Source organism: Diceros bicornis, chromosome 19, assembly GCF_020826845.1.
Source record: "Diceros bicornis minor isolate mBicDic1 chromosome 19, mDicBic1.mat.cur, whole genome shotgun sequence".
Taxonomy (NCBI): domain Eukaryota; kingdom Metazoa; phylum Chordata; class Mammalia; order Perissodactyla; family Rhinocerotidae; genus Diceros; species Diceros bicornis.
Genome location: NC_080758.1, coordinates 11,543,571 through 11,571,497, shown reverse-complemented (window position 1 = coordinate 11,571,497; position 27,927 = coordinate 11,543,571). Strand labels below are relative to the sequence as shown.

Here is a 27,927-nt window from a genome sequence, read left to right as displayed (position 1 = left end):
GGAGCACCCCTAGATCAAAATGTCCTGCAGTGAACGCAGCCCCCGGTCATTGAGTCCTTTGTATTGTTCAAGAGAGAAAGCCTCCCTCCCCCACCCGCCCCCACACCTGCACCAGGGGGCTGCCACCGCCCCTCCTCCCCCGTACCTTTTCCCGAAAGCTCTTGTTCTTGGCTGCGCTGGCCAGGCGAGCACTGGCCGCCCTGCACACCCGCGGGGGCCCGTGCAGCTGGAGCAGCGCCCAGGCCCTTAACGTCTGTGGCAGGGGCTGGAGCTGGTCCAGCCGCTTCCCCTGCAGCTTCTGGGCTGTCTTGACCTGCCCTGTGCTCTGCAGCTCCTCAGCGAGTGTTACTGGAAGAGACGGAAGAAGTGGGCCCGGGCTCCCCTCCGGCGGGTGGGGCTGGGCAGTGGCAGGTCTGCTTGGCCACTGCAGCTGCCGTGCAGAAGCAAATCCTGGGGCACACCCAGGTGATCACGAGGCCCCGTCTGGATGGTTTCACAGGGCCCTCCTGGAATCTCTAGGAAGGCTTTCCAGCAAGGGATCAAATACACCCTGGAAATTAGTAACCCCCAGCTCATAGTTCAGGGCCTCCGGCCAGCCGAGCATCCCCCCATATCCAGCTCGACCTCTGCTCCTGGCTCTGTGGAGCCTTCCCGTGGAGCTAATTTGACTACGTGGGCTGCGCGTGGAATCAGGTTAAATCTGGGCTCTCAAAAGAACAGCTAGAGGAGAAAGACACAGTGGTTCTGCTCGAGGGCCCCCCGTGTTGTCACTGTGTTGCTCTGAGGTCTCCTGCCGCCCGCCCCAGCCCTACCTTCCTTGGTGAGCTGGGCGAAGTGCTTCTCCAGGTCGGAGACACTCTGCTTCTGCAGGTAGCTGTGGAACTGGAACCAGGTGACCGTCTGTTCTTCCGGGGGCCGGGCTCCGCGGAGCAGCCCACCGCAGCTGACCACCTGCTCCAGGAGCCTGCGGCACGCTGGCGGGACACAAGAGAGGGCCGTGAGGAGCCGAGACCGCACCTCCTCGGGGCTCCTCAGCCGGCGGGGCCGCGCCAGTTTAAAGGCCTTCTCATCACACGAGAGTGGGGGTCCCTCGCTGTGAGAAGGAGCCTGCTCCAGCTGGCGGCCACAGACCCCGAGTCAGGCGGTCTTGGGGGTGCAGCCCCGTGCTCAGTGCCCCCACTGCACCCGAATCTGAATCCTGGGCCCGGGGCCTGGGAATATGCAGGCCAACGAGCAGCGCAGGCAGCGGTTAGGGCTGCGTAAGTTCCAGAGCCACTGCCCGGAGTACAAGTGTCACCCTCAGTTGTCAACAGAGAAAAATGCTCCGCATTCTGAGGAAGAGTCCAGCCAACGTTTCAAGACACCTTATTGGGCAGATAAGCCCTGCCTACCTTCCAATCGAGGTTTTTTCTTAACCCCTTGAAAGTTCTCGTGGAAGCTATGGACTATGTCCCCAGAAAAATGCATGACCCCACTACTGTTTGCAGCTTCAGGGTTTCACAGACCCTCCTTCCTCTCCCCAGGAAAAGGAGGTGACTTGTGCTCAAGCTGAGAAACGTCCTCCATTTGGCCGTGAAGACACTGGCGGAGGTGAAGACAGGGCCACCGCAAGGCCCACGGTGACAGCACTGAAGGCCCTGAGACTGCACAGCATTCCTGTGGGGAGGGCAGGTACCTATTTCCAGCTGTCCCGGGTACTTCCCTCTGACTTGGTGCAGGAACGTTCTCTTGAGCTGGCATAGCAGCACCGTGGCAGGGCAGGACAGGACCCCGCCGGGCTCCGTGCACGCTCGCCACAGCCTCAGACACCCCTTCCTCCGGGCGGCCTGTGGGAGAACTGAAAGCCCAGGCTCAGAAACCTGACGAGGGCTGAGCGAGCACCGGGGAGGCCCAAGAGGCAGGGAGGGGAAGGATGGCAGGGCTGAATGCAGCGTTCCTTTCCCACATTCCAGTGTGACACAGAGGACAGACGGCTGACCTGGGCACCACCCACAGTTCTCACAACAACGCTGGGGTGGCTCCTGTCACCAACGTCTCCTTAGGGACAAGGGGAGGTCCCATGGGGGCAGAGGCAGAACTGAGGCCACTGTTTATTTGAGTGTATACTGTGTGCCTGGACTGTGTCGGGGACTGCTTCACTGAACTCTCCCCAGTGGCCTCCCCATTATACAGATGGGGAGGCCAAGGCTCAAAGAGGTGAATCATTTGCCCATAGTCACACAGCTGACCGAAGAGCGTGTGCTGCTTACTCCAAGGCTGTGCAGCCTCCCTCCCCGCCCCCGCTGTGTGTGTCTCCGAGCCCAGCCCAGCCACTGTCCCCAGCCGCACCCCCTGGGCTCTGGTTAACTTCGGACGTCGAGAAGGGACGAGGGGTTCCCCTGGACTTCAGGCCATTCACACAAGCAGCCTGGGGGTGGTGGGCAGTCACTTACTCTCTTCAATGGAGGTCGCCTTGCTGACCTTCTCAAAATCAAGCACAGAGAGCGTCTCCAGGACCTGCTTTTGCTGTGCAGCTTCTTCCAGAAGGTGTTCCTGGACCATCCTCGACAAATTAGGAGAGGCCAGTTTCTGGGAAGCAGCCCATGATGCTCCAGGTTAGCACAGAACATGCCCTCTGACGTCAGCCACCATGCCCATGGCCCCCACCTGCCCTGTGCCCATCCTTCTGTCCCTGATGGTCATCTGGGGATCCCCCTTCACCCAAGTGGCTGAGAGAATAGGATACAGGCTGAAGCTGCCAGGGGCTGCCTTTGCCACCAGAAGGAGCCAGTCTGCCTGAAAGTGTAACCAACGCACACAGAAAATCAGAGCTGAGGGAGGGAGAGCTGTAGTCATGATGACATTTGAAACCCTGGATCCACCAGGGCCTGAAGCCCACCTCTGGGCTTTTCAATTCTGTGAGCCAATAAATTTTCCTTTTGGTTGAGCCAGTTTGGATTGGAGTGCTGGCATCTACAGCTGAAAGAGTCACAGCCACCGCCTTTGATTTAGGGCCTGGGCTGCGTAAGAGCCACATGACTATCCACCCAGGCCTGGCCTGAACCTTCCACAGAGGAACCTCCTCACTCTCATTGGCTTTCAGGGCGTGGGTCTCTCGCTCCTGCACCATGCTCCCCACCACCTTCTAGATCAGCCTTTTGCAGAGAGGACTCCCAGCCCCGGCCCCCGGGCAAGCCCTCCCCACTAGGCCCCGTCCCTCAGCACCTCCAGCAGAGCTTTGCAGACTTGGAGGTGGACCGAGAGCAGCATGTCCAGCTCCGGGGCGCCGGCCGTGAGCTCCTCGGACGAAGCTTTCAGTGATGGCGGTGGGGGTGGCGTCCTGTCCTTTCTGAGTTGAATTGAGAGGAACGGGGTGACCGTTGCGGTTAGCGATTCTGCTCCCTCCGAGAGTGGAGGACACCCTCCCTCCCCGGAGAGCTGATCAGGGAGGCCAACTCTGGGTCCAGGGCGATGGAGTGCGACTGAGGAGGAAACTAAGAGGAAAGGAGGAGCAGCAGGAGGTGGCAGCAACTCAAGTCGGGTGCGGACGGTGTGGCCCCGGGCCCCCACCCAGGCTGTGCAACCTGAGGCCGAAGCCTGCCCTCCAAACTAACGCCCTGCTCTGTGACGCCGGGCACGTCCGCCTCCACCAGCCTCGGTTTACTGGTCTGTAGAGTGGGGACAGGAGTCCCAGGCTCAGGGCAGTGAGGGGTCAGGGAAACGCTGCCCGCAGGTGTGCCCCTCACAGCGTCCGCTCCGGGTGGAGGCTGCACCCTTGGCCTGAGGGAGGACGCGAGTGACACGGGGACACTGAGTGGGAATGCCGTGCCCTCCCCATGGGGTTGCGAGAAGAGGAGAAGTGTAGACTGCTGCTGCGCCCCTGTGCTGCTGAGGTTGGGTGCAGGAGAAGCGCCCAGGCCCACGTGAGGGGGCAGTGGGGGATGGAGGGTGGAGGGTGGCGGGGGATGGTTGTGCGGAGGGACGGGGGCACAGGTCACTGCTGCGCGTCGGTTCGGGGGTAGGTCAGAGGTTCTACTGTGCGCTGGATGGTTGTTTTTTCAGATAAAAAAAAAAAAAGCCCGTTGCTCGCAGCAGAAGGCTCAGGGCCGTGCTGAGGTGCTCTCATCCCACAGTGGTCACCAGGGGCCTGCTCTGTGCCAGGCCGTGGACACGTGGGGACGGGGTGGGGGCACAGTAAGCAATCAAAATAGATACAAATCGGGCCTGGCAATGGAGCTGGAGGCCAGCAGGCCAACAGGAAGCATAGCACTCAGGCTGGCCACCCGGGGCAGCGCTGGGCAGGGTGCACTCACCCCAACAGGGACAGCTCATGCGGGGCGAGGTCGGCGTTGAGGAAGGCGAAGCTCTCCAGGATGCACTCCATCAGGCTCTCGGCGGAGGCGTGCTCCCGGCGCGCTCCCCGGGGCTGCGGACCGAGCGGGGACACCTGAGGGCCGTGCCAGCCCCCTACCCAGCCCGGCACACGGATCTGACCTGTGTCCCAGCCACAGGCACCATCCCTCAGCAGGGTCCCAGTGCCCCCAAGTCAGGGACGGGCACTCCCAAGGTCCCTCCTGAATGGCCTGTGACAGGTGTGACACCAAAGATTGAGGGAGACATCTGAAAAGCCTCACCCTTGTGTTTGTGACCAAAGGGTCACAAACACCCACGGGGACAGGACCAGTGACAGGAGTGAGTGAGTGGTCCGGGGGGACCGTGGAAAGAGAGCGGGACCCTCCCCCAAGAGGCCTGCTGCTGCTCTGCGCCAGCTGCCACCCACCACTGGGAACGGGGGGGCCGGTGTTGCCAGCTCGTTCAATTTTCTGAGAAAAGCCGGAAACCTAGATTTTTGTGGGAGGCCACCCAGTTTATAAATATTGACAACTAATTCCAAATTATTTTTAAAATAATGTGTGGGTCAGGCCCGACACCTCTTGAGGAGGCTCAGAGGCGGCCGGGGGAGCCCCTGGACTCCGGCGTCTCTGCGCTCAGGAAGTGTGGAAGGAGAGGGGATCGGAGGCGGCCCCTGACCGGGGAGGGGAGGCCTTGGAGCCACGGTTCCTGCCATTGGTCCTCAGCCTCCCGACGGCAGGTCCCGTCCTCGGCTTCTGGAAGTCCACTAATGGGGATCCCGGTCTTGTCCCAATACGTGGCAGGCCTCGGGGGCTGGCTCCCGCCCCGTGCCCAACTCAGCCAGGCCTCGTCCCAACAAAGTGCGCTGACACAGCCCGAGCCACGCGGCCCAGCGAGTCGGAGCCGCCATCCTGAGAGTGGGGCCCACAGAGGCGACCTCGAGCACCCAGAGAAGGCCCGTGGCAGAGCTTTCCCATCCTGGGGGATAGTGCATGTGTGTGTGTGTGCACATGTAGCTGGTTCTCGTTATTCTCGGTAGTCCCGGTCTAGAAGTCACCAAGGATCCTGAGCCATTGCTCCTGGGGACTGCAGGGGCTGCAAGCCACAACATTTTCACAGCCGATCGACACAGAACCTCATGTTATGTGGGTTTCTGTTTAAAGACACCTTATTTAATATATACTGTTGATCCGCTAACATTGAACTCACGGCCAACAGCACTACAACTGAACAAAGCTGATCTAACACTCGTGTCTTCCCCGTGGGTCACATCGTGGCCTTCCTGCGCTGAGCGACACAAGACAGCACTTCAGCTCTGCACTTGGGGGCCATTTTACACAGCGAAATCGCCAAAAATAAGTACAAAAATGTGAAAACCACAGCACTAAACAGACCGTGAAAAGGACGCTTGCATACTGTGGGAGGCTGAAACGGGAAGGCAGAGCGTCCCCTCGTCCAGCCTCCACTGGAACATGCATTGGGTGACTCAGATCCTTTCCCTCTGCACGTGCCCAGGGGTGACTGTGAAAGCATCATGGGTATTGATTTTGGGGTTACAAGTAAATTTTAGCAAGTAGGTGAATTCACAAAAACAGAATCCATGAATAACGAGAATCAGCTGTATAAATATATACGCACGTGTGTATAATTTCTCTTTAAAAAGTCAAACTAAAAACCATAGCCTATAATCATTTTTATTGTTCTAACTTGGTTTGCCAAAAAAAAGAAAAGTTCCTCAAAGACATTTAAAATTACTGCCTTATTCCAGTCTTATTTTAAGATTTTTATGTAAAGTGGGTATAATTTTTCAAAATACAAGTATGTGACAGAAGCTGCCTGCAGGGTGACTCAAAGTGTTCTACAAGATAAAAATGCTGTTAAGAGATACAAAAAAGGTGACATTATTTCTTAAATTTTTTTCTTCAAATTTTCAGGCAGGGGTCTTTTTAAAGACCATAGCAGGGGTAAACAGTGAATATATTTTTAAAGTTACTGGACATGAAATGAAAAATTCAACTTCCTTTCACTGGTGCTGTTTGCAGTGTTGAGGGTAGGGGGAGAGAGAAACCAGCCAGAACTGATTTTTGAAGAAAGCTGTGAAACTACGTCTGTGCCAGTTTGTGTCCTACACGAGACAGTGGTTTCATACATTAATTGATGTATAAGTAGGTGCTGGAGTTGAACGTTTTATTTTACCTATATTTAAATTTATGTAAACCAAAATAGAATAATCTGCCCAGGCCAGCACCTCTGAGAGCCACCCGAGAACAGGCGTGGGCCCTGTTGAGAAGCTTCCGTGTGGGGCGTGTGGCAGTTTGGGGCTGTCCACGGTGCCGGCTCTGACCCTCAGAACACCCCAAATGGGGGCCGCCCCGTGGCTTATCGGTTAAGTGCACGTGCTCTGCTGCTGGCGGCCCGGGTTCGGATCCCAGGCGCGCACCGACGCACCGCTTCTCTGGCCATGCTGAGGCTGCGTCCCACATACAGCAACTAGAAGGATGTGCATCTATGACATACACCTATCTACTGGGGCTTTGGGGAAAAAAAGGGGAAAAAAAAGGAGGAGGATTGGCAATAGATGTTAGCTCAGGGCTGATCTTCCTCACAAAAAGAGGAGGATTGGCATTGATGTTAGCTCAGGGCTGATCTTCCTCACAAAAAAAAAAAGAACACCCCAAGTTTGGGATTTTAATGCCAAGCCACAGCCCCACCCAACCGGGTCAGAAGATGCGAGATAGGGCTGGGTTCTGGCCGGATCCACTCTGAGCCCCAACTTCCTCTTACAGTCCTCCTCCCAGGCCAATAAGGCTGTTGTCCCCCCTTGACAGAGGAGCAAACTGAGGCCCAGAGAGGAGACATCGCCCACCTGGGTCACCCGGGGTGAGGCCAGGATGCCAGCCCGGGCTGGCTGCCCCCAGAGCCCACTCCCAGTCGTTACACCATCGGCGAAGCAGGGTGCCGCCCGCCAGAGGGGACGTACCTTCAGCCGCTCCCTGAAGCCGAGGACCTGGTACTCCAGCTCCCGGAGCCGGGGCTGGGCCGAGTCCATGGACCTCAGCAAGTCCAGGACCTCCTGCAGGGGCCTCTCGAGGGTCGCCCCAGGCCCATCCACTCCGTCCCTGGTCTCTCCTTCATCCTGGCCTTCCTGGCCACCCGGGATCCTGTGGCTATGGAATGGGGAGCCCCGTGGCAGGCTGGGGCGCTCAACTCCCAGATTCCTCCAGCCAGGCTGCTCCACCAACGAGCCTCCCGCCAGGTGGGCCATCTCCGGCAGGAGGCCCAGGGGTGGGGGGTCCTCCTGGGCCTCCTCTTCAATGGAGGCGTCGGGGCCAGTGGCCACGGACAGGAACCCCACGTCCGAGGTGGATGCCGACGTGCTGGTCTCGGCGTCCCGGGGGTCCTCAGAGCTGAAGGAGTCCATCTCGGGCAGCTCCTGACTCCGGCTCCGCAGGCCGGAGCCCTGCAGGCCGCTGTCCGACAGGCAGCTCAGGACGGAGGGGGCCCTTGGCCTGCCCGCCAGCAAGGCCCGCTGCGCTGGCTGCTGCAGGACGGACTGGAGAGAGGGACACAGGAGCAGCCTCACCAGCCACCCAGGGACACCAGGGGGGCTGCCCCGCCGACACTTGCTCTGCGTGCCCACATTCTCGAGATGACTGAGGCCCGCCAAGGTGACCGGCCGCCCGGAGGTGCTGACGGGAGCCTGAACCTCTGCCCTGTCCCCCGTCACCCCTCTAACTCACTCCTTTGCAGCCCCAGTGGCCTCCGTGCTGTGCCTCACCCCCTCCAGGCTCACTCACACATTCCCGCCTCAGGGCCTTTGCGCTGTGTTCTCTGAATGTCACTGAATGGTGACGTGCTTCCCCATGTCTTTGTGGCTTGTGCCCTTGCCCCCTCGGGCCCTTACGCAGATGTCACCTTTCCTGGGTACCTTTCCCTGGACACCCTGTCTTAAATAGCGGCTCCTACCTTGCCCCGGCAGTCCCCTCCCCTTCCTGCTTGATTTTCCCATGGCCCTTGCATCCTCAGCCGGCTAGAGCCTGGCACTTGGATTTGAATGAGTGAAGTGAATGAATGATTGAGGGGCCTGACATACAGCACGTAAGGAGTGTTCATCATTGTGACAGCAACAGCTGTCTCTAAGTGTTTGGTGTCACCTGCCCTGTCCTGAGGGCCTTCGGCTCACACCTCACTCCCCCTCACACCTCCAGGAGGCTGCACTGCTCTGACCTCCCAGGGGCTGGGCCCGCCTCTTCCTCAGGCCACAGGGTAGGAGCAGAGGGCGAGGGTTTGATCCAGGTGTGCTCACACCAACCCTTGCCCTCTGCTTCCAACCAGGCCCATCCTAACGGCCGATGTTCCTGCTGCCCCGTCTCTCTCGCCGGGCGTTCTCTTAAGCACTTCTCATTATTAATCCCTTTACCCCTCACAAAACCCCGTCGGGGTGGTGCTGTTCTTCTCATTTCTCTGATACAGAAATTGAAGTCCAGAGAGGTTGAGTGACTTGCCCGAGGTCACACAGCAGGCGAGAAGCACAGACAGAATTTGGACCTAGGCTGTCTGGCTCCAGAGCCCAGGCTCTTGACCACAGATGAGGTTTTAACTGAAGGACGCTGGGCCCCACCAGGGCGGGACAAAGTTTCCTCTAAACGCACAAGTTGCTGGGCTCCTATAAAGCCGCCCTCCCCACCTAAGGTCCAGGGGGCAACAGGGGGTTTGTCCAGCTCAGCGTCGCCCCCACCCTGCCCATCTCTGTTCCTGGACTCTCACTGGGGTGGCGCCTGTGGGGAGATACTCGCCTGTGGGTAGAACGGCCTGTGTACAAGGTTATTGACTGCCTGTCGCTGGTGATACCAAAAAACGGAAACAGCGTCAGTGTCTTGTTAATGACACAGCCACATGTGGAGACGGCGTAAAGAAAGACTGAGGGGGCCCTGGGGCGGGAGGGATCAGTCTCCTGTGCTTCATGATGTGAAAAAGGCTGCTCTGGAATAAGACAGAGTGGAAGATGCCTCTGCTCCCAGGAGGCAGGAGCACATCAGGAGAAGCTGACCCAGTAGTTGGCGTTCCGGAGGGGACCCACATTCCCAGAGGCCACAGGCAAGAGGTACTGTACGTGTTGTCAAAGTATACCTTCTAGAAACACGTATTAAATTTAAGTTTAAAACAAATGACTTGGAGGCCAGGGCCGTGGCTGAGGTGGTGGAACCATCCAGAGAGCCCCATTCCAGGCATCCAGGAGAAGCAGCCAAGCCCAAAACCGGGTCCAGGCCTCCAGAAGGGAGGGGCCCACAGCAAGGAGGAAAACACCAGGATAACCCCAAAACAAGGGCGGTGAGCCCACAGCTGGCTACATCGGAGGCAGCAGGCTGCTAGCCCAGCCCCACGTGCCGCCCGGGGAGTCGCCCCATCCCAGCCCAGCCCTCGAGGCCCACTCACCAGGTAGTACCTCTCCCGGAAGCTGGGGGTGCTTGGGGGCGTCCAGTTGTACAAGGAGCCCTTCCGGCTGCCCAGCGAGAACTTGCCCGTGGGGCTGGGTGACACCAGAAAGCTCTCGGTATCGAACGGGCTGGAGAAGAGAACAGGTGTCATGGATCCTGGGAGGACATTGGAGCAGACGGGACCCAGGGGACGGACGTAAGAGGAAAGGGGGGCTGGGGGAGGGCAGGCCTTGCCCAGGGTCAGAGACACCACCTAGGAACTCTAGGTCCACGCTCTCGACCCTCTTGGAAACGCCTCTCAGATGCCCACCGCCCTGAGGGCCCTCAGCCAGACGGCGAGGGGCAGTGATGGGGCCACCACACGTGTGAATGACACCCCCCTTTAGAGGCTCCCTCGAGAAGCTCAGTGGTGGACACTTGCTTGTGCCGTTTTCTGGGTAAATCATGTCACCATCCCTCTCGGATTCCCCATCTGAAAAGGGGCGCCATTATAGAGGGATCCGTGTCAGCCCCTGTCACAGGTCGGGCTGGGATCCAAGGTGCCAAGGGATGCCCAGCCTGGCCCCCGCCGACCCTGCCTGTGGAGCAGGTGGGTCTGGGTAAACCCTCCTGCCTCGTGGAGACCAGCTCGCTCTCATCTGCACAAAGGCCTGGCTCCCAGCGTTGGGGGCCGGCTGACCCCGAGGGCCTGCAGCTCAGAGGCTGCCCCTCCAGGAAGTCCTCCCTGCCTGCCCAGGGCGGCCACGGGCCAGCAGGATGGCTGGTCCTGGACTCGCCTGGCCTGAGGTTGGATGGCACTGGGCTGCCCTCGGCCCTGTGCACTTGAGGGGGCTCCCAGGGGAGAGTGTGATCAGCCCCACTGACAAATGGGGATACCGAGGCTGGGGGTGGTCACTCACTCAAATTCACCAGCTCCCGGGGGGACAGCAGCAGGTCTCGGGACCCCAGGCTCGGAGCCCACCCCACAGGGAAAGGAGAGATGGGCCCCAACTGGTCAGAACAAGCTCCAGAACAGAGGAGGCACGTCTCAGCTCCTTTGCTCCCGCCACGCCCGCCCCGGGGAATAAGGAGAAGAGGAGCCCCTTGAAACACAGGATTTCATTCGGGAAAAAGGGCTTTGCTGCCAAAACCAAACCTTTGGAAACTACCAGCGTTCACGAAAATGCTCAATGCAGCGCCCCCACCCGGGCAGGGGTGTTCTCATGCGTGTCCACCATCTGTGGGGTCTGTGGCCCAGAGGGGACTCAAGGTGACCGCTCAGCCCTGAGCCCGATGGCGGCAGGGGTCAGCGAGGCATGAGGTGGTGGGTGCAGTAAGGAGGGCCACCCCGGGCAGAGGCGGGCTCCTCCGAGAACCCAGCCCAGGAGGCCTCGGGAAAGGGTCCTGGCAGCCCGGGGCTTTAATACCCACTCGTTCCAAAGTGAGAAGGGAGTTAAAACTCGGAGGGGCGGGGGTGGGTGGGGGGCAGGGTCTGCAGAGACGGTCTGGGCCCCAGCCTGTCCGTGGGGCAGGATGAGGGCGGGCATGTCCCTGCGTGGATACTGGGGCGAGCTCAGGCCACCAGGGGGAGCTGGCGAGGCCCCGGTCTCTCCTCTGGGTGGGAGTGGGGGGCTGGCCTGGGGCTGGGGGGTGGCCCCCACTCACTTCCACAGCACCTCCAGCTGCAGCTTGATGGTGCCCAGCTCCGTGATGTCCACCACGATGACCTGCGGCCGGGTCGTGAAGAAGTCCGTGATGTCGCAGGTCACGGCGCCCACCGCCAGCGAGCTCAGGCCCCGCAGCTCTGTCACCTGCGGGGGGAGTTGTGGGTGGTGTCCGAGCCGAGCCTCTGGGCGCTGGGCCCCGCCCCCAGGCCCCGCCCACCTTGATCTCGAAGTTCTCGTGCAGGGTGGGGATGAAGGCCTTCTCCTCCTCGTCCCAGGTCTGGCTGTCGTCCGACTCGATCCGGCCCTTCAGCTTCCAGCGCTGGCGGCCCAGGCGCATGAGCACCTGTGGGCAAGGGCCAAGGAGGGACGGGTCAGCCCCAGGTGGGCGCCCCCCTGCCAGCCGGGTGGGGATGGGGACAGAAACCCAGCCGGGACCCTGGTTCCCAGCAGCTCCCAACCCCCAAAGCCTGGCGGGGAGCCCTGAGGACGGACCCCGCAGGGTGGCCATACCTCGTACTGGTCTCCAGGACAGAGGCGTGCGTAGCCCACCAGACCTGGAACAAGAGACGGCTGATTTCCCCGCCCTCCTCTGTCCCGGCCCCGTGCATCGCGGGCCCTCACTGGGGGTGAAGTATCAGTTTCAGGGAGGGGTAAGCCATCATGACGGACACTGGACAGGTCTGGGCCCTCACATCCAACTCGGGGGACAGGACTTGCCTGAGGTCACTTGTCACACGAGTGGAAACCCAGGGCCCGGCCTGGACCCCTGGGATTCTGACCAAGCCGCACCCCCAGCAGAAGTCCAGAGCCCCCCAAGAAGGCCTGACGCCCCACCCAAGCTGGCCTCTGCCCGCCCACGCAGCCCCGTTACCTTTCATCCTGACGTGGAACTCGCCCAGGTGAACCTCCAGGGCCCCCTCGATGAGCCACATGTCCTGCAAAGCCCCACACAAGGTCGCTCACGCCCGCCCCCGGGCTAGGCCGCGGGGGGCACGCACGGACCCTGCGGGACACAGGCCCGCGGGCAGAGAGACGCTTCCTCCGGCCGGGGAGCCCCCAGGCCGGGCCCAGCCCGCCGGCCTCCCGCCCCGGCCCACCTCGGTGCACTCCTGCAGGCTGCGGCCCAGCTCCTGCAGGCTCTCCCGGGAGGCGCGGCTGGGCGGGCACCGCGAGAAGGCCCGCTGCATGTTGGAGGCGCCGTCGCGCAGGCGGCACTGGATGCAGTAGCCCTCGTAGAGCTCGTCCACCTGCGGGGCACAGGCCGGTGGGCGCTGCCCGGGCCGGGGGCGGGCCCCAGGGCCGCCTGCCTCCCTCGCCCTCTGGGAGAGGCCCCGAGCTGACGTCCCCACCCCAGCCCCCGACGGCGGCCACGCCCTGCACTGTTCCCCCGCCCCACAGAATGGGAGCCCAGGGGGGCAGGGACCGCGTCTGCCTTGTCCCCTCCGCATCCCCAGCGCCTGGCAGCGGCTGGCACGCAGTTGGTGCACAATAAAAACTAGTGAACTGGACGGTGAATGCATCCCTTCCCCCGCCCTGCCCCGTTTCTCGACTGTGAAACAGGGGAGGTGGGTTTGTGATATCTGCCCAGCCCCTGGGGAGGAGTAAAGCCGGATCATGGAGGAGTCTGCAGGCTTTAAAGCTTAAAGGACTCGCTATGTGACCTTGGGCCAATCCTTGTCCCTCTCTGGGCCTCCACTCTCATGTCTCTACGATGCGGGGCCTGAACTCAACCTTCCCAGTCCTCTAAGATTGAGCCTGAGGTTTTCTATCTAAACTCCACAGTCCTGGGGGCGCCCCAGCCACCCCCCTCACCCCCATCTCAGGGCTCAGCCCTGCAGTCTCTGCTCCTCCTCGGCTTTCTCCAGCCACCCAGCACCCAGAAGCCTGGGCACTAACCCGGCGGAGGCCCGGCCCCACCCTGTGACACCCCAGGAGCCAGGCTGACCTTGCTGATGTGGAACTCCATCTTCCGAATGTGCCTCTCCACGGAGCGCGTTTGCTTCTCCCGGAAAAAGAGAAGATGCTGTGAAAGGAGCCTGGGCCGCCTGCAGCCCCCCAGCCCCCACCACCCTCCTACAGGTCCTAACACAGAGAACTGGGCTCCAAGCCAGGCCAGCCCGTCACCATCCTGGAGGAAGGCTCATTGCTGAGCCTCAGTTTCCCCATTTGTAAAATGGGGAGGAAACCCCAGTATTCCTCTTTTAGGACGGCCGGAGGGTGGAATGCGAGCGAAGATGTTACATTCATCAGCCAGGCACAGCCTCAGCCCTCCTGACTTCCCACGTGCAGACAGGGAGGCTTCACTCACCTTGTCCAGGTCGTAATAGAAGGCCTGTGGGGGAGGAAAAGAGGGAAGAGAGGTATCAGGGTTCTGGATTGCTCCTCCAAGACCCATGAGGCCACATCCCAGGAGCGCCTGAGCCTAGAGGACAAAGAAGCCCCAGCCTCTCCATCCTCTGAGGCCTGCAGTCAGCCGGCCGTGGTCCAGGCCGCAGAGGAGGGGTGAGTAAACACAGACACTCTGGGGAGGCAGTTCTAGGCCTGGCCCTATTTCTCAGCTGTGTGTCCCAGGCAAGTTACTCAACCTCTCTGAGCCTCTGTCTCCTCATGTAAATGGAGCAGCCATAGCATCTACCCCACAGGGTTGCTATGAAGAATAAAGGACACAGGAAGCACTCAACAAAATGGGGACCGTTGTGCTTTGATTGTTTAAGGGGTGACTTCAGCCATGAGCAGAAGAACGGAGAGTGGGGAAAGGCATCAGGCACCACCTATGAGTTCAGGCCTTAGGAAATGGCAATCCAGACTGGTCCATCCACACCAGGGGCCAGGGTGCCGCCAATGAAAAGAATATACTGTTGGTGCGAGCAAATCTTTGTGTAAAGGGCCAGAGAGTAAATACTTTAGGGTCTGCGGGCCATGTGGTCTCCGCCACTGTAGCATGAAAGCAACCACAGAGAGCACGCACATGATGGGTGTGGCCGTGTGCGGGTCAACTTTATTTCTAAAACAGGCCCTAGTTTGCCCACGTCCATTAAAATCACCGTGTCTGAGCCCGGAGGAATTTCCACAAGGTTGAAAGATGCTCTAGGGAGAAACAGCAAGATGTGGTCGAGGATGTAAGTGAGATTTCATTTTTATGAGACAACTATGGACCAAAACCCTCTGTACGCATTTGTACGTATGATTACGTGACCAGAGAGAAAATAGGGAAAGAGAAATCCTAGATTGTGTCCTCAGGGTTCAACAGAGAAGACAGGGGGCCTCCAGCAGAAAGGAAAGATGGATTAAACCCCCGAAAGTCTGTGTTTTCCCATGTATGCGTTTATGTGAAGTTGTGCGCGTGGGATTCTGAAATGAAAATTCCATGTAAGAAATAAAGAAATAGCACAGTTCCCAAGCCTTTCGAAAGAAAAGTGGCTGTACAACAGCTTCTCGGAAACCGAGAACCAGCCGCGTCCAGGGAGGCAGGACCCCACGTCCATCATCCCGCTGCGCGGCCCGAGTGCAGTCGCCACCCCTTCCCCGGCCTCAGTGTGCCCATCTGTGAAATGGGAGCAGCTGAAACATACAAACCCGTCTACACTTGCCTACCTTAGAGTTACTTCTAGAACCAAGAGAGAGAGGCTGGGGGCCTTGAGAACAGCTGCCCCCGCCTGAGGGCTGGGCCAGTGCTGGGCAGGGCTGGGAACAGGGAGCGGGATCTTGGCCCCATCTGTGCTGACCATCCGCCCACCAAGGGCAAGGCGTGGCCAGGCGTGGCTGAGCCCACCTGGCCTTTCATTCCCCACGTGGGCGGGCACACCCGTGAGGCTGGGGGCCCTGCCTCCACCCCACCGACCCGAGGTCTTCCCCACTGAAGCCAGGACACAGAGGCGGCCGGATGCTATTTTGATAGAAAGATTCGTTCCCCTTTTCGGCTTTGCAGTCCCTCCATCAAGCTGGCGGCTGCTTCATGCTTTGATGCTTTGGGGGAGGGATGTGGAACAGGCAGCAAGGCCTCCTGGGTTTTGTTTCCAGAAGTCTAATCCCATTAAGGATGGCAGGGGCTTTCCCGAGGCAGCAGTGGGGCCGGGGGGGGGGGGGGGGGGGGGGACTTCCCAAGACTGGAAAGACAGAGCCTCCGCTGGAGGGACAGAGGTCCTGGCAGTGGGATCTGGGCAGTGTGAGCAGATACAATACAGGATCCCCGTGACAAGGACATTTCCAAGAAACAATGACTCATTTTTTTTTTTAGTGTAAGTATGTCCCGAAGACTGCCCAGGACATGCTTATACTGAAAAATGTTGTTGTTTATCCAAAAGTCAAATTTAACTGGGCATCCTATTTTTTTGTTTGTTTGCTTTTGGTCTTGGTTTTGGGGTCTCTTTTTTGCTAAATCTGCCTCTGCTAAGGGGGTAAGTCTTGGGCCAGACAGGCCCCAGGGCAACCTCAAAGACGCTGGCCTCAGAATGGCAGGAGAACCACAGGGGCGCTGGTTGTGGGGGGGCACTCGGGCTTGATCAAGGCCACATCAGGGGCCACGGTGACACACCTAGATTCCAGCCTGGCCCAATTTCCCGGCATGGCAGGAGCCGCCCGGATTGCGTGGCACCCAGATGGCCAAGGCCTAGAAAATAGGGCGTCAAAACATACACACCTCCATACACCCGCCTGCCTTACAGTCACTTCTAGAACCAGAGAATGGAGCTGAGCCCTGAGACCGGGTGAGGGGGTGGGGAAGCTGCCCCCCAGCCTGTGACGGGAATTCATCACAATATAAAGCAAGTCCTTCCTCGGGCCTCTGAGTTCCCAGACCGGGGTTCACACCCACGATGCAGGCAGGGTGGAGGGAGGGTCCAACCCCGAACCCGGCCACAGCTGCTGGGTGGGGGGAGTCTCACCAGCCTGGAATTCCTGTGGGTGTCCTTGTGCCGTCCCGACAGGTACCCCAGCTCGGCCTGCTGGACGCACAGATGCTCCCTGTGAGGAGAACGAGGGAGGGGTTTGAAAAGGAACAAGAGGACAAGAAACAGGTGGGTGACCAGGGCTCGGCGGGGGCAGCATGGAGGGCAGCGGTGGTCCTCAGCGGGCCCTGAGGTCAGAGGGGCAGAGCCATCCCCACCCGCCCGGCTCCAGACCCCGCAGGCTGAGGGCTGCGTGCCCGGCGCTGTGCGAAGTGGGGGATCCCCGTTAACTCCCCAAACAGTCCCACGGACAGGTTCTGCTGCTGTCCCACCCGTTTTAGAGAGGGGCAAACTGATCCTTGAGGACACCAAGTGACCCAGTGCAGGTCACACGGCAGGGAGGAGGCTGAGCCCAGGTCTGAAAGCAGGCAGCGGCCTGCAGGGGCCGATGTCTCCACCGCAGCGCAGGGGAGGTCAGCGAGGGCACGCCTCGCTGGTGGACAAGGACAGGCCGTCCTTGGTCCGGGTGCCCGGGCCAAGGATTAGAGCGGGGCCTGGAGAACCCAGTCTGGGGAGTACAGAGATAGCCGTAGGCCGGGGTGGGGGACATTCCAAGGGGTGCTTTCCAGCCAGAGAGACTAGGACAGGAATCCCGAAGTCTGGACTTGGGGGCCGGAGTGGGGCCCCCATCCTGTTCCACCATAGATTTGCTGGGTCACCCCAGGAAGGTGACTTTTCCTCTCTGGGCCCACTTACACCACCTTCTGCTGGGCCACCGCTCGCTCAGGGGTCGGGTTCCTCAGGAAGAAGGGGGTGCTGTTGACCCCAGACAAGTCTCAAACTTATAGTCCTCCAGGGTCACCAGGAGCTGTCCTGGGAGACGAGCGCCTCCAGGCAGGCCTCCACCCTCTGGGCACAGCGCCAGCTCCCACTCTGCACCAGCGCGGGGCCGGGGCGTGCAGTGCGCATCACAGGAGGAGGGTGAGGGAGGCGCCCTGGGCAGGGAGCCAGGCCCCCGGGGTGGGGGGACGTGACACTGACCCCGAGACCCGGGGGACAGCGGGGCAGGCCAGCGTTGGCCCCGGAGCCCCACTCTCGGCTTCCCGGCCGTGGGCTCCCGGACAAGCTGCTTCCCACCTGTGGGACTCAGTTTCCTCGCCTGGACAAGGAGGCTGAGGTTCTCTCATAGCGTTCTTTAGGGGTTCAAGGACACGACGCAGGTAATGCCCCGAACAAGGCGTGGCTGCTGTTATTATTATTATTATTTTTAATTGGTGAGGCGAAGAGGTGGAGGGCTGGGCAGGGCATCCAGGAGGAAGGAACAGTGTTCAGTCCGGCAAATGCGCGCGCAGGACTAGAGACTCGGGGAGCCGCAGCCCCCCGTGCCTCTCCACCGCCCAGGGGCTGTTTCCCAAGAGCCAAGGCGCAGACTCACGAGGGAAGAGGGCACATTTGGGGATACGCTAAGGGTGGTGGGGACGGGAGTGAATAATGAAAGAAAAGTCTAGAAAGGTTGAAGGTCAGAAAGGACCTGAATGCCCTCCCGAGGGCAGTAGGGGCCACGGGAGAGACTGAGCAGAGGAGGGAGTGGCAGGTGGGGAGGGGCTGGGCGGGCTCGAGGGCGGCGGGGCGGAGCCGGGGAAGGAGGCCGCCGCTTGATCCGGGGAGAGCGCGCAACAGGGCCCAGGCCACGCGACCCGCTCACGGGAGAACCCGCGCTGAAACCTCGCTGCTCCCGAGCGGGACTGTGCCCCAGCGACCTCCTGTCGTCTCCTCTCGGGCGCGCTCTCCCCGTCTCCACCCCTCTCCCGTGCCCCTCTCCCATCCCTCAGGAAATCCTGTCCGCTCCTCCTCCAAAATGTGTCCCGGAACTGCCCCTGTTCCCCGCCCGCCAGCTTCACCTGGTGAGTCCACCGTCACCCTCCTCCTGACCACAGCCCGTCACCTTCCCACCACCCTCCCCACTCTGCCCCGCCCCTACAGGCCATTCTCCACAAACAGCCAGAGGCTCTTGTTAAAACCAAACTTGGATCTCATCCTCACCCCTCTCAGAACCCTCCATGGCTCCCTGCTCACCCCGACTGAACACGAAGTCCTCACCACAGCCCACAAGGCCCCAGATCATCTGGTCCCCATCACCCCCAGGCCTCATCACCCTCTCCCTCCCTCAGCTCCCAGGCTGGCCTGCTCACGGTGCCCCTAATGTTCCAATCATGCTCCTGCCCCAGGGCCTTTGCACATGTGGCTTCATTGGCCTGGAATGTTCTTCCATTATCTGCAGGGCTCACGCCTTCACCCCTTCAGGTTTTTGCTCAAATGTCACCTTCTTAGTGAGAACTTCCTTGAACACTTTACAGTCGTGTGTCACTCGACGACGGGGACATGTTCTGAGAAATGTGTCGTTAGGCGACGTCATGTGAACATCACAGAGTGGACTTACACAATCTAGATGGTATAGCCTACGACACACCTAGGCCATAGGGTACTCATCTTATGGGACCACTGTCGTATATGTGGCCTGTTGACTGAAACGTCGTGATGCAGCACGACTGTAGTTAAAATCAACCCTGGGCCTTCTTACCCTGGTGTGTTTCCCTCCCGAGCACCTACACCAGCTGACATGCCCTATTTCTTACTTTTCTGCATTGTTACTGGCTGTCTGTCCCCCACTAGGATGTCAGCTCCACAGGGGCGGGGATTGTTGTGTTTTTGTGCGCCTGGCACTTCACAAGCCCTCAATAAAGATACACGGAGGGAGTGACTGAATCTTCCTGTTCTGGCCTCTGTCCAGCTGGTCAGTCAGTCTCTTCTTCACTCAAATCCAGCCACCCTGATCTCCTGCTGGTGCGCATGCTCCCACCTCAGGGCCTTTTCACCTGCTGTTCCCTCTGCCTGGGATGCTTGTCCCCGAGAGGCCAGCATGATGCTCCTTCTCAGACCATTCAGGTCTCAGGAACCATCAGGACCCCCTCGGTGAGTCTCCCTGGGCCACCCTGTCTGACAGGCCTTCCCCGCACGGTCTCTCCATCACCTCTCTCTTATTGCACTCAGGCTGGTGGAAGTTACGTTACTGATCACATTTGATTGCCATCTCCTCCTCTACACTCTAAGCTCCACGAGACCAGGGTCCTCCTGCCGTCTTCACTGTGTCCCCAGCAGCCAATGACAGGGTCGTGCATGTGGCTGCAACAGGACATGCTTGTTGACTAAATGAGTAACCAGGAGCTCCCTCTGCAGCCTCCAACAGATGAGACCCAACCATGCGCCCCAGGAAGAGGCAGAGAGGAGCAGGCGGCCAGGCCGGAGAATGCGCTTTTTGAAGGCAACAACACTCATCCTTACTTGAGGCCTCTCTTCAGCGCTTCGAAGATCTTCTTCACTTGTTGCGGCTTGGGGTCGGGGCCGACAGACCCCTTCCGCAGCGTGCCGTACATCTTGGAGGATTTCACAGGCATTCGAGATCTCACTGAGTTCCTGTGGATGGACTTTCTGTGAGAAGGGATGAGGGGGTCAGAGCAGGGGTCTCGAGCAAGCCCTTCCCAGGGGCCGGCTTTGGGAACAGTGGCCAGAGCCCCAGGCAGTCAGGAGACCTGGCTGAGTCCCACCCCATCCCCACCATGCTACATGGTCTTTGGAAAGTTGCCTAGACTCCCTGGGCCTCAGTTTCCTCATCTGTAAAATGAAGGCTTGGATTTGAGGATTAAAAGAATGACAATAACCTGATATGAAAATTAACTTACAGTGAGAAATACAATCAAGCAGCCCAAATGTCAATGCTCTCTGTTCAGCAAGCTCTGTCTGTGCAGGCAAAGCAACATGGGAGGCCAAATCGTAGTCCTGTGGTGTGCCCGTAGAGTGGGCATCTGTTGGCTCTGCCTACCCCGCAGCCACCCCCCTCCCTCTGTTAATAGCACCTCATCTTCCTCTGGGGCACCTCCTCAACCCTGCTCTTTCTACATGTGGTTTGGAGGGAGGTAGCCTAACAAATCACCACACACACACATGCACACACACGTGCCCATGCACACACATACACAAGCATTCTGAGGCAAACCCATGTCCTAGGCCTGGGTGGGTCAACCTATTCCACTCCCCTGGCCCAGGGAGAGGCATGGGACACAAGGCTGGCCAGTAACCCTGCCAGGAGTTTGGTTCCAAATTCACAGGAGGGGGAAGGGTTCCTCCCACCAGCATTGCTCATCTGAAGGCTCATACACCTGGAGCTTCCAGCCGCCTCCTTTGCCACCATGTGGGGAGAATGGAGCCAACACAGAGAGGAGCAGACAGAGGCAGACCAAATTCATATGACAGTGAGTTCCTGGATCCAGCTATGCCTGAAGCTAGAGCTGTCCATGGACTTTCAGATACATGAGCCAGTTGGTTCTCTTTTTTGCTTAAGCCTATTGGAGTTGGGAGTGTGGACTGGATGATCCTGAGAACTAACGTCTCCCAGCAGTGACAGCTGTGTCTCTCAGCCCCGTAGGGATTTGTACGGGCATTTCGGGATTGGTTACAGTAGTGCGGGGTCAGGTGCCCTCATTACAGTCCAGAACTGGTCTCATTGGCATCTAAGCCCCTTCTAGAATCTTATGATCCTATGCCTTGTCCGCTAAGCTCGAGACCAGGGCTGGCTGACGCAGCCTGCACTCGCCACCAGATGTGTTTAAGTCCATCTTATCCCTCGACAGACACCGTCTCCCAGGTGCCCCTGGACCACCTTCTCGCAAAAGAGACAAGGGAGAAAGTGACACATAAAACTAACTTCTGGGTCCGTTTCTTAAAGGGGAGCTGCTAGCCTTTCTCTCCATATCTCTCCTTCCCTCCCTGTCCTCCCCAGGTACGCTGAGGAGCCAGCTTCACCCGTGTGCACCAGGGCCCCCACGCGATGGCTGAGCAACAACAGAGAAAGACCGACCCTGGACAGCCTGTGGAGCAGACCACCCACTGGCTCTACTCTGTTACAGCAGAGAGGGAGGAATAACCGATCTCGTTTAAGCCCCTGTATTTTGGGGTGGGGGGGTTCTTTGTCAAAGCAACTTCACCTCTACACTAATACATTACTCGAGCCTCAGTTTTTTCATCTGTAAAATGGGAAGACAATAGAACCTAAATCAGAGGGGAGTGCTAGGATTTCTGTTAGATACCAGGTCAAACATTTGGCACAATGGAGGCACTCAGTAGGTGCTTAATAAATGTTCGCTATTGTAATAATAACCACATACCACCTGTATCTTCCTCTGCACCCACAGCCTGGGAAATAGTAGGTGCTCAGTAAATACCGAGATGAACTGAACTGGGAAATAGAGCATATGGGGGACTGGAGAGCAAAGGGACCCCGGGACCCAAGGTGTTCAGCTGGACCTCGAAGGAAGAGCAGGACAGAAGCTGCACCCCAAGAAGAGTGTTCCAAGTTGGGGGACAGAGTGAGCAAGGGTGGAGAGGAGGAGCTGGAACAGTCTGTGTGTGACGGGGATGGGCGGACACAGGGAACCACAGAGAGGCTCAGCGGCGGCCAGGCTGTATTTCCAGCCCAGCCAGACACTGCACATTCCACACACAGACGCAGACCTGCTGTCGACGCGGCAGAGCGGAGCTGTCCCGGCCACCCTGCTGACGGGGACCAAGCCCCAAGACCCATGCTCCCCACACGCTGCACAGCCACGTTACCGACCAGCATGCCAGAAACACAGGTTCCAGGCCACCCAGGCCCGGTGACAACAGGGTCTCAGAGGATGCTGCAGCAAGGAAGGATCTGGAACCCCGCCCCAGACCCTCAGGAGCCTCGCCAAGCTGGGAGCCCATACTGTCTCGTGGGACACAAGCTCTTGGTTAGTCGTGTGTTCAAATCCCAGCCCCAAGGCCACAGACACTCAACCTACTGGAGCCTCAGTTTCCCCGTCTGTAGAAGGGGAACAGCAAGCCCGTGGAGCTGTCATGAGACAGTCACTCGCTCAGCAAATCCTCACCGAGCACGACTGTGCACCAGATGCCATTCTAGGGGCTGGGGGTGGAACAGTGACCAAAACAGACAAACCCCTGCCCCGTGAGCCGCCGGCCAGCTGGGGGGACCATGGGAGTGTAACAAGCGTAGGCTCCAGAGCCAGAGGCCCGGTCTCTAGCTGGCTCCTCCAGTGACCAGCTGTGTGACTTTGGGTAGGTTACTGAACCTCTCTGTGCCTCAGTTTTCTCATCTATGAAATGGGGACCAGAGAAAGGGTTGCTGTAGGAGTTACATGAGTTAATAAATGTAAAGGGTTTCAAGCAGTGCCCAGCAAAGAGAATGTGCGATATATACGTCAGAGCTGAATAAGATAATAAAAAACACTCACATATCAGATAGTGCCTAGTGCCAAGGAAAACAATAAAGGAGGAATACTGCACTTAAATAGGATGGACAGAGAAGGCTCCTCAACCAGGTGATGTTGAAGTAAAGGTACTGGGCACAGAGCCTGGCACCCCGTTAGTGCTGTGGCTGGTAGTCACATCTTATACGTCAAGTGACACTTTCCAGAGCCCGAGAGGGGGCTGTGCGTCCTCCTCCCTCACCCTCCCCAAGACCACATCACCCACCTCTTGGAACAGGCCCTACACAGAGTTGCCATCTCCTGGCCAGCAGAGGGGCAGGGCTGCAGCCTCCAGAGAGGTGGGTTTCGGGTTTCCTGGGACAGGCTAGGGTCCCGGCAGGAGGACGGGCGCGCAGCTGTGAGTTGGGGCTGCAGGAGCCGCGCTCACCTGCCAGCTCCCAGCGGTCCGCAGTCCTCGGCAGGTGCGTGCGCTCCGCGGGCCCCCCTTCCTCCTCGTGGAGACCGCCTCGCCCTCGCTCCTGCGGCTGTGCCTGGAAGCACCGGCTCCCGGGAGCTCTGAGCCCAGTGCTCTCGCCACAGCCTCCACGGGGCAGGCGTGGGGCCACCCCGGGGCGGGCCCAGCCGGGGCAGGCGATGCTGGCGCAGCCTCTGGATGGTGAAATCGGGCTGCGTGTCTGGCCCGGGCGTCACAACCCGGGCTTCAGGGAGCGACCTCCGGGGCGGGTATTTTCGCCAGCGCTGGGAGGGCTCGGTAAACGTTCAACAGCTCCCGGCTCGCCGGACGAGCGTCCAGACGGGCACGCGAAGCCCTGGTCCCGCCCTCACGTGAGGCCACCGGGGCTGTCCCCGCCTGGCGTCTTGGGAAACACTTAGTCTCCAGTGGGGACTGGAGGCGGGCGTGGGGCGACTATGGGGCCGCCTGGCCACGCTTCAGGCGAGGACTCGATGCGACAGCGGTGTGAGCTAGCCGGGTCTCCCACGTCCGGTGGCCCCAGGTGGGCGGGGACGATGACAGACACGCGGGGCCCTGGAAGGGTTCGCGCCCGGCTCCGCGTGCTGCGCGTGCGCTAGCCCGTTTCTCCCCACGCACGGCTCTGGGGTCTGCCCCTTTCTACAGTCAGGGAAACTGAGGTTGGGTGACGGCCTCTGGGCCCGGAGTCTGTGCCCCTCACTGCCCCACACGCACGGCGCAGTGCGACCGCCTCCGCTGTGCGCTCCTTCTCCGGCCTCCTCTCCTTGAAAACCAAGGGCTGCTCCTCAATCTTCACGCCCGCACGGCCCAGCCGTCCCGACGGAGGCATCCCCAGGGTGGTGAGGACATTGCGGTGGCCCTGGCTCGGGAGGGTACCTGCCTGACAGCCTGGGCGAGGGGATACCTGGCTGAGGAGTGGCAGAGAGGGGTTCAGAGCGGCTGTGCCTGTCCTCAGGGCAGAATGGGACAGTGTCAGGGCCTGGCCCTCCTCTTCGTCCCCCTCACCTTAGTATATGGGGCCTTATATTATAAAATATTCTTATATCTTCATTATACATGGCCTTATTATAGCAATCATTTGCACCTTAGTGTAAAATTTCCCCACCAGATTACTTCACCAAGTGAATGCTTAGATTATGAAATTAAAAGCCCTGTCCAGAGTCACAGGGGTTTCAGGTGTCAGGGCAGGGGTGGGGACTGGGGACAAAGGGGGTGTCAACCTGCCAAGTGGAGCCCTGCTCTCCCGCTCTCCCGTCTAAGGTGATTTTGCCTGACCGCCCCAGCCGCGGAGTGCCTGGCAGCATGCCTGTGTTTCAGCCTGGTCACATTACCTGGGAAAGAAGGCCAGAAGGTGAGGCCTGAAACCCAGCCCGGGGCATCCAGCCCCAGGGCCAAGGGTCCAGACCCCTGGGAGTTGGACAGAGACGGGAAGTTACAAACAGATGTGCTCTTCCCTATCGTCGTGGGCAGCTCTGTTCTCGCCCCCAGACAAGGGGGCTGCAGAGGCCGAGGCCAGATGGCGGCCATTCGGGGACCTCAGGACCCCCTCCAGAATTCCCCGAGGGGGACCCCCAGTAGGAGGAGCCCCCATGATGTTTCCAGCCATCAAGGCCGACTTTCTCGGACTTGGATGGACCTCGCGGGACCTGACTCAGCCTTGCTGATGACCGACGGGCCCTAGTGTCGTGGGGTTGGATCCCCTCTGTTCTCTCTCCGCCCAGAGAGCTGACCCCAGGAATCCAGGACGGGGCCCACCGAGGGGCACTCTCGGGCAGAGCTCCCGACGGGGCCTGAGGGGACACTTCCCATGGATGCGGGAGGTCCAGAGGCCCCCAGAGGCCTGGCAGGAGGAGAGCTGCTAGAGAATTCATAAGGCCCAGTGCAGAAGAAAACACATGACCCTTTGTGCAAAACTTGTTCTGAATTTCTAGATGGCGACAGCAGATCGTTAAATCTACGCGCAGGGCCCCATGTGAGTGCGGTCTGTGGACCCCTCCGCTGCTGCTGGACCACGGGGACAAAGTCCCCACAGCACCTCTGTGTGATCAGAGAGAGGCCCCCCTGGGTGGAGCAGCTCCACGCCGGGGCGCGCAGCTCGGGAGGGTCACAGGGGCTGGATGCCCCCCGTGGCCAGGCCACCTGCACGACTGTCCTCAGCAGCCCTGGTTACAGACCCCGTGGAAGCCCAACCAGAGGCAGCTCTGAAACAGCATCACTCGCTGGCCAGTATAGCCCCTCTCAGCAGCATTTATGGAGCACCTACTGTGTGCCTTCCTCGAAGTGGCATCACGCTTTCTCCTCTGGGAGCCTCGGAGTCAGGGGCTCTGGCTGCTCACTCCCTCTGGGGCTTTGGCCAAATTCCTTCCCATCTGGGGTTCAGCTTCCTCTGCTTCGGCCCTTCGGCGGCTCCCCTCACACTGCGAACGTCCTCACTGTGGCCCACAAGGCCCTGCAGGGCCCTCCCCCTCTCTCATCGCTGTCCACCAGCCAGCCACACGCCCGCTTTCTGTCTGTCAAAGCTCATTCCCGCCTCAGGACCTTTGCACTCACTGTCCCCTCCACCTGGAAGGCTTCCCCAGCCCCACACCCTGTCTGCACAGGATCGGCTCCTTCTTTTCTCTCTGGCCTTCGCTTAAACACTCCCCTGCCTCACTGAGGGCCTCCTCCGAGACCCCTGCTGCCCTCCCACGTGCCCTGTTTTAATGCCTTCACAGCACTTGTCACCAGCTGAACTCGTCTCAATTATTGTCGGCTAATTGTTTGCTGCCCTGACAGGAGGGCGGGGCCTGGGTCTGTCCCTGGAGCCCGGCACGGGCCGGCTGGAGTAGGTGCTCTGTAAGTCTTTGTGGAATGAATGAGGGATTCCTCAGGGCGCTTCCCTCTGGGACACTCAAGGATTTCAACCCCGAGATGCCACTCCTCCTGGGCATACCTGGGAGCTGACGGCCAGGACACACCGTGAGAGCTGGAGGGCCTGACCGCAGGGCCAGCATGACTGGGGGGGCAGCTACTGTGCAGCTTTGAACCCTAGGAAAGGGCCACAGGAGGGACCTGGCCTGGTCTGGGGCTCGGTGGTCCTCCCCAGGACGTGGCGCTGAAGCCAAGGCCGGAGAAGACAGAGCGGGAGCTGGCCAGGTGAAGGGCAGTGGGCGGAGAGTTCCAGGAGGAGGCCACAGCCTGTGCAAAGGCCCGGAGCGGGGAGGTCACTGTGGCTAAAGCACAGGGTTAAAAATGAGGCCTGTGGGGCCGGATCACAGGGGCCGCGAGGCCACTTGAGGGACTGGATTGTGTCCCGCGTGGGCTGGGAATCTGGGAATGTAGTGCAGGGCCTCAGGGAGGCGATGCCATGATGGGCTTTGGTTGTTGACTGGCTCACTGACCAAACAGGTCCTGCGCCCTGCTCTGCCTGGCGGCCGTGCATGTCCACTACATCTGCTGACACAGGCGGATGTTTGGGCCCCTCAGGATGCCCGGGGACCCCCTCCCCAGGCCTGACAGCCAGCAGGCGGCTCCCCAAGGGCTTGCACAGTGCCCGACGTGAAGCCCTGGAGCCAGGGGGCCAGGCAGGCCTGGGCTGACCGGGCTGTGGCCCCAGGAGCAGAAATGCGCCCTCCTCCCAGGGACCCTGCAGCTGGAGGGGACACCCGCGGAGAGGCCGTGGATTCAGGTCACAGGCTCCGCCCTGACCCCAGGCCCATCTCTGCAGAGGCTGTACCTCCTCCTTTGAAAACTTTCCACGGGGACCTGCCGTGTGCCAGCGTGTGCCAGCCACTTGTCATTTGTCACCTCATTATACCCTCATGACAACCCCTCAAGGGAGGGACATTCGTGATCTCTGTTTCACATATGAGGAAACCAAGACTCAGAGAGGCGAAGTCACTTGCCCCAGGTCACAGAGCTGGGACAGGTGGCCCCATTTCCCATTCTATCAAACAGGAAGAACATTCTATCCTAAGCCCGCCCCTAGGAGACGAAGTTCCAACTCTGACCAGTGTCGCTGTGTGACATTGGGTGAGTGGCTCCCCCTCTCTGAGCCTCAGTTTTCTGGTCTGCCAAGTGAGTCTGATAAGCTCAGACAGGTGGACTTCAGGGAACAACCGCCAGGAGCATGTGAGGTGACACCTATTCAGGCCTCAAGGAAATTACAGGTTTCTCCAACACCGAGTCTCTCTCTCTCTCTCTCTCTCTCTCTCTCTCTCTCTCTCTCTCACACACACACACACACACACACACACACACACACACACAAACTGCCTTGGGCTGCAGGCCTGGCAGGAGAGGGAGCCTCAGGGTCACTGGCATGGGAGGAGGATGTCCCTGCCGTCCCCGCCCGGCCCTCGGACGAGCCGGCACCCGCGACTGGGCAGAACTTACGCGATCCTCCGGCTCTGCGCGCTGCTGAAGCCCGCGAAGGAGGCACTCCGGCCCACGACCCCCACGGCCCCCGTGTCCCCGGGGGACAGGAACCGCACCCTCACCGACATGGCCGTCACCTGCGGGAGAGGACAGGAGAGTCACCTCCACCGTCACCTGGTGTGTGCCCTCCACCGCGGCCCCCAAGGTCCTCACGACAGCCCCGGAGAGGGGGTGGCCAGCACTGTCCTGGGTCAGAAGAGGACACTGAGGCTCGGGGGGGTGAGGGAACCTGCCCAGGGCCAGTGCAGGAGCGAGATTCGAACCCAGGTCTCTGCACTCTGCACGCGGGTCCTTAATGCCTGAGCGATGCTGAGTCCTCGTGCAGCAGGAAACAGCTCCTCCTGAACCCGGCTCTTCTCACCTCCCTCGGCTGCTCCTCTCTGCCAATAACCCACACCCCCGGAACAACCTCACTGAGCACCTACTGTGTGC

General features: G+C 59.8%; 1 protein-coding gene across 1 annotated transcript in view; it reads right to left on the bottom strand.

The window, feature by feature from the left end:
• RIPOR3 (RIPOR family member 3) overlaps positions 1–27,566 on the bottom strand; it is a 31,877-nt gene extending 4,311 nt beyond the window's left edge. The window contains exons 1-18 of the mRNA XM_058562482.1: positions 27,454–27,566; positions 19,645–19,791; positions 16,300–16,378; positions 13,725–13,748; positions 13,362–13,415; positions 12,514–12,663; positions 12,288–12,351; positions 11,927–11,970; positions 11,634–11,759; positions 11,415–11,560; positions 9,769–9,898; positions 7,313–7,885; positions 4,293–4,405; positions 3,205–3,328; positions 2,433–2,568; positions 1,676–1,837; positions 813–974; positions 146–348 (exon numbers count right to left, since the gene is read on the bottom strand). Coding sequence (XP_058418465.1) covers positions 146–348; positions 813–974; positions 1,676–1,837; positions 2,433–2,568; positions 3,205–3,328; positions 4,293–4,405; positions 7,313–7,885; positions 9,769–9,898; positions 11,415–11,560; positions 11,634–11,759; positions 11,927–11,970; positions 12,288–12,351; positions 12,514–12,663; positions 13,362–13,415; positions 13,725–13,748; positions 16,300–16,378; positions 19,645–19,791; positions 27,454–27,563 — 2,547 coding nt within the window. The 5' untranslated portion in view covers positions 27,564–27,566. The remainder of the gene's footprint in view (positions 1–145; positions 349–812; positions 975–1,675; positions 1,838–2,432; positions 2,569–3,204; positions 3,329–4,292; positions 4,406–7,312; positions 7,886–9,768; positions 9,899–11,414; positions 11,561–11,633; positions 11,760–11,926; positions 11,971–12,287; positions 12,352–12,513; positions 12,664–13,361; positions 13,416–13,724; positions 13,749–16,299; positions 16,379–19,644; positions 19,792–27,453) is intronic.
• Positions 27,567–27,927: the final 361 nt, after the last annotated feature.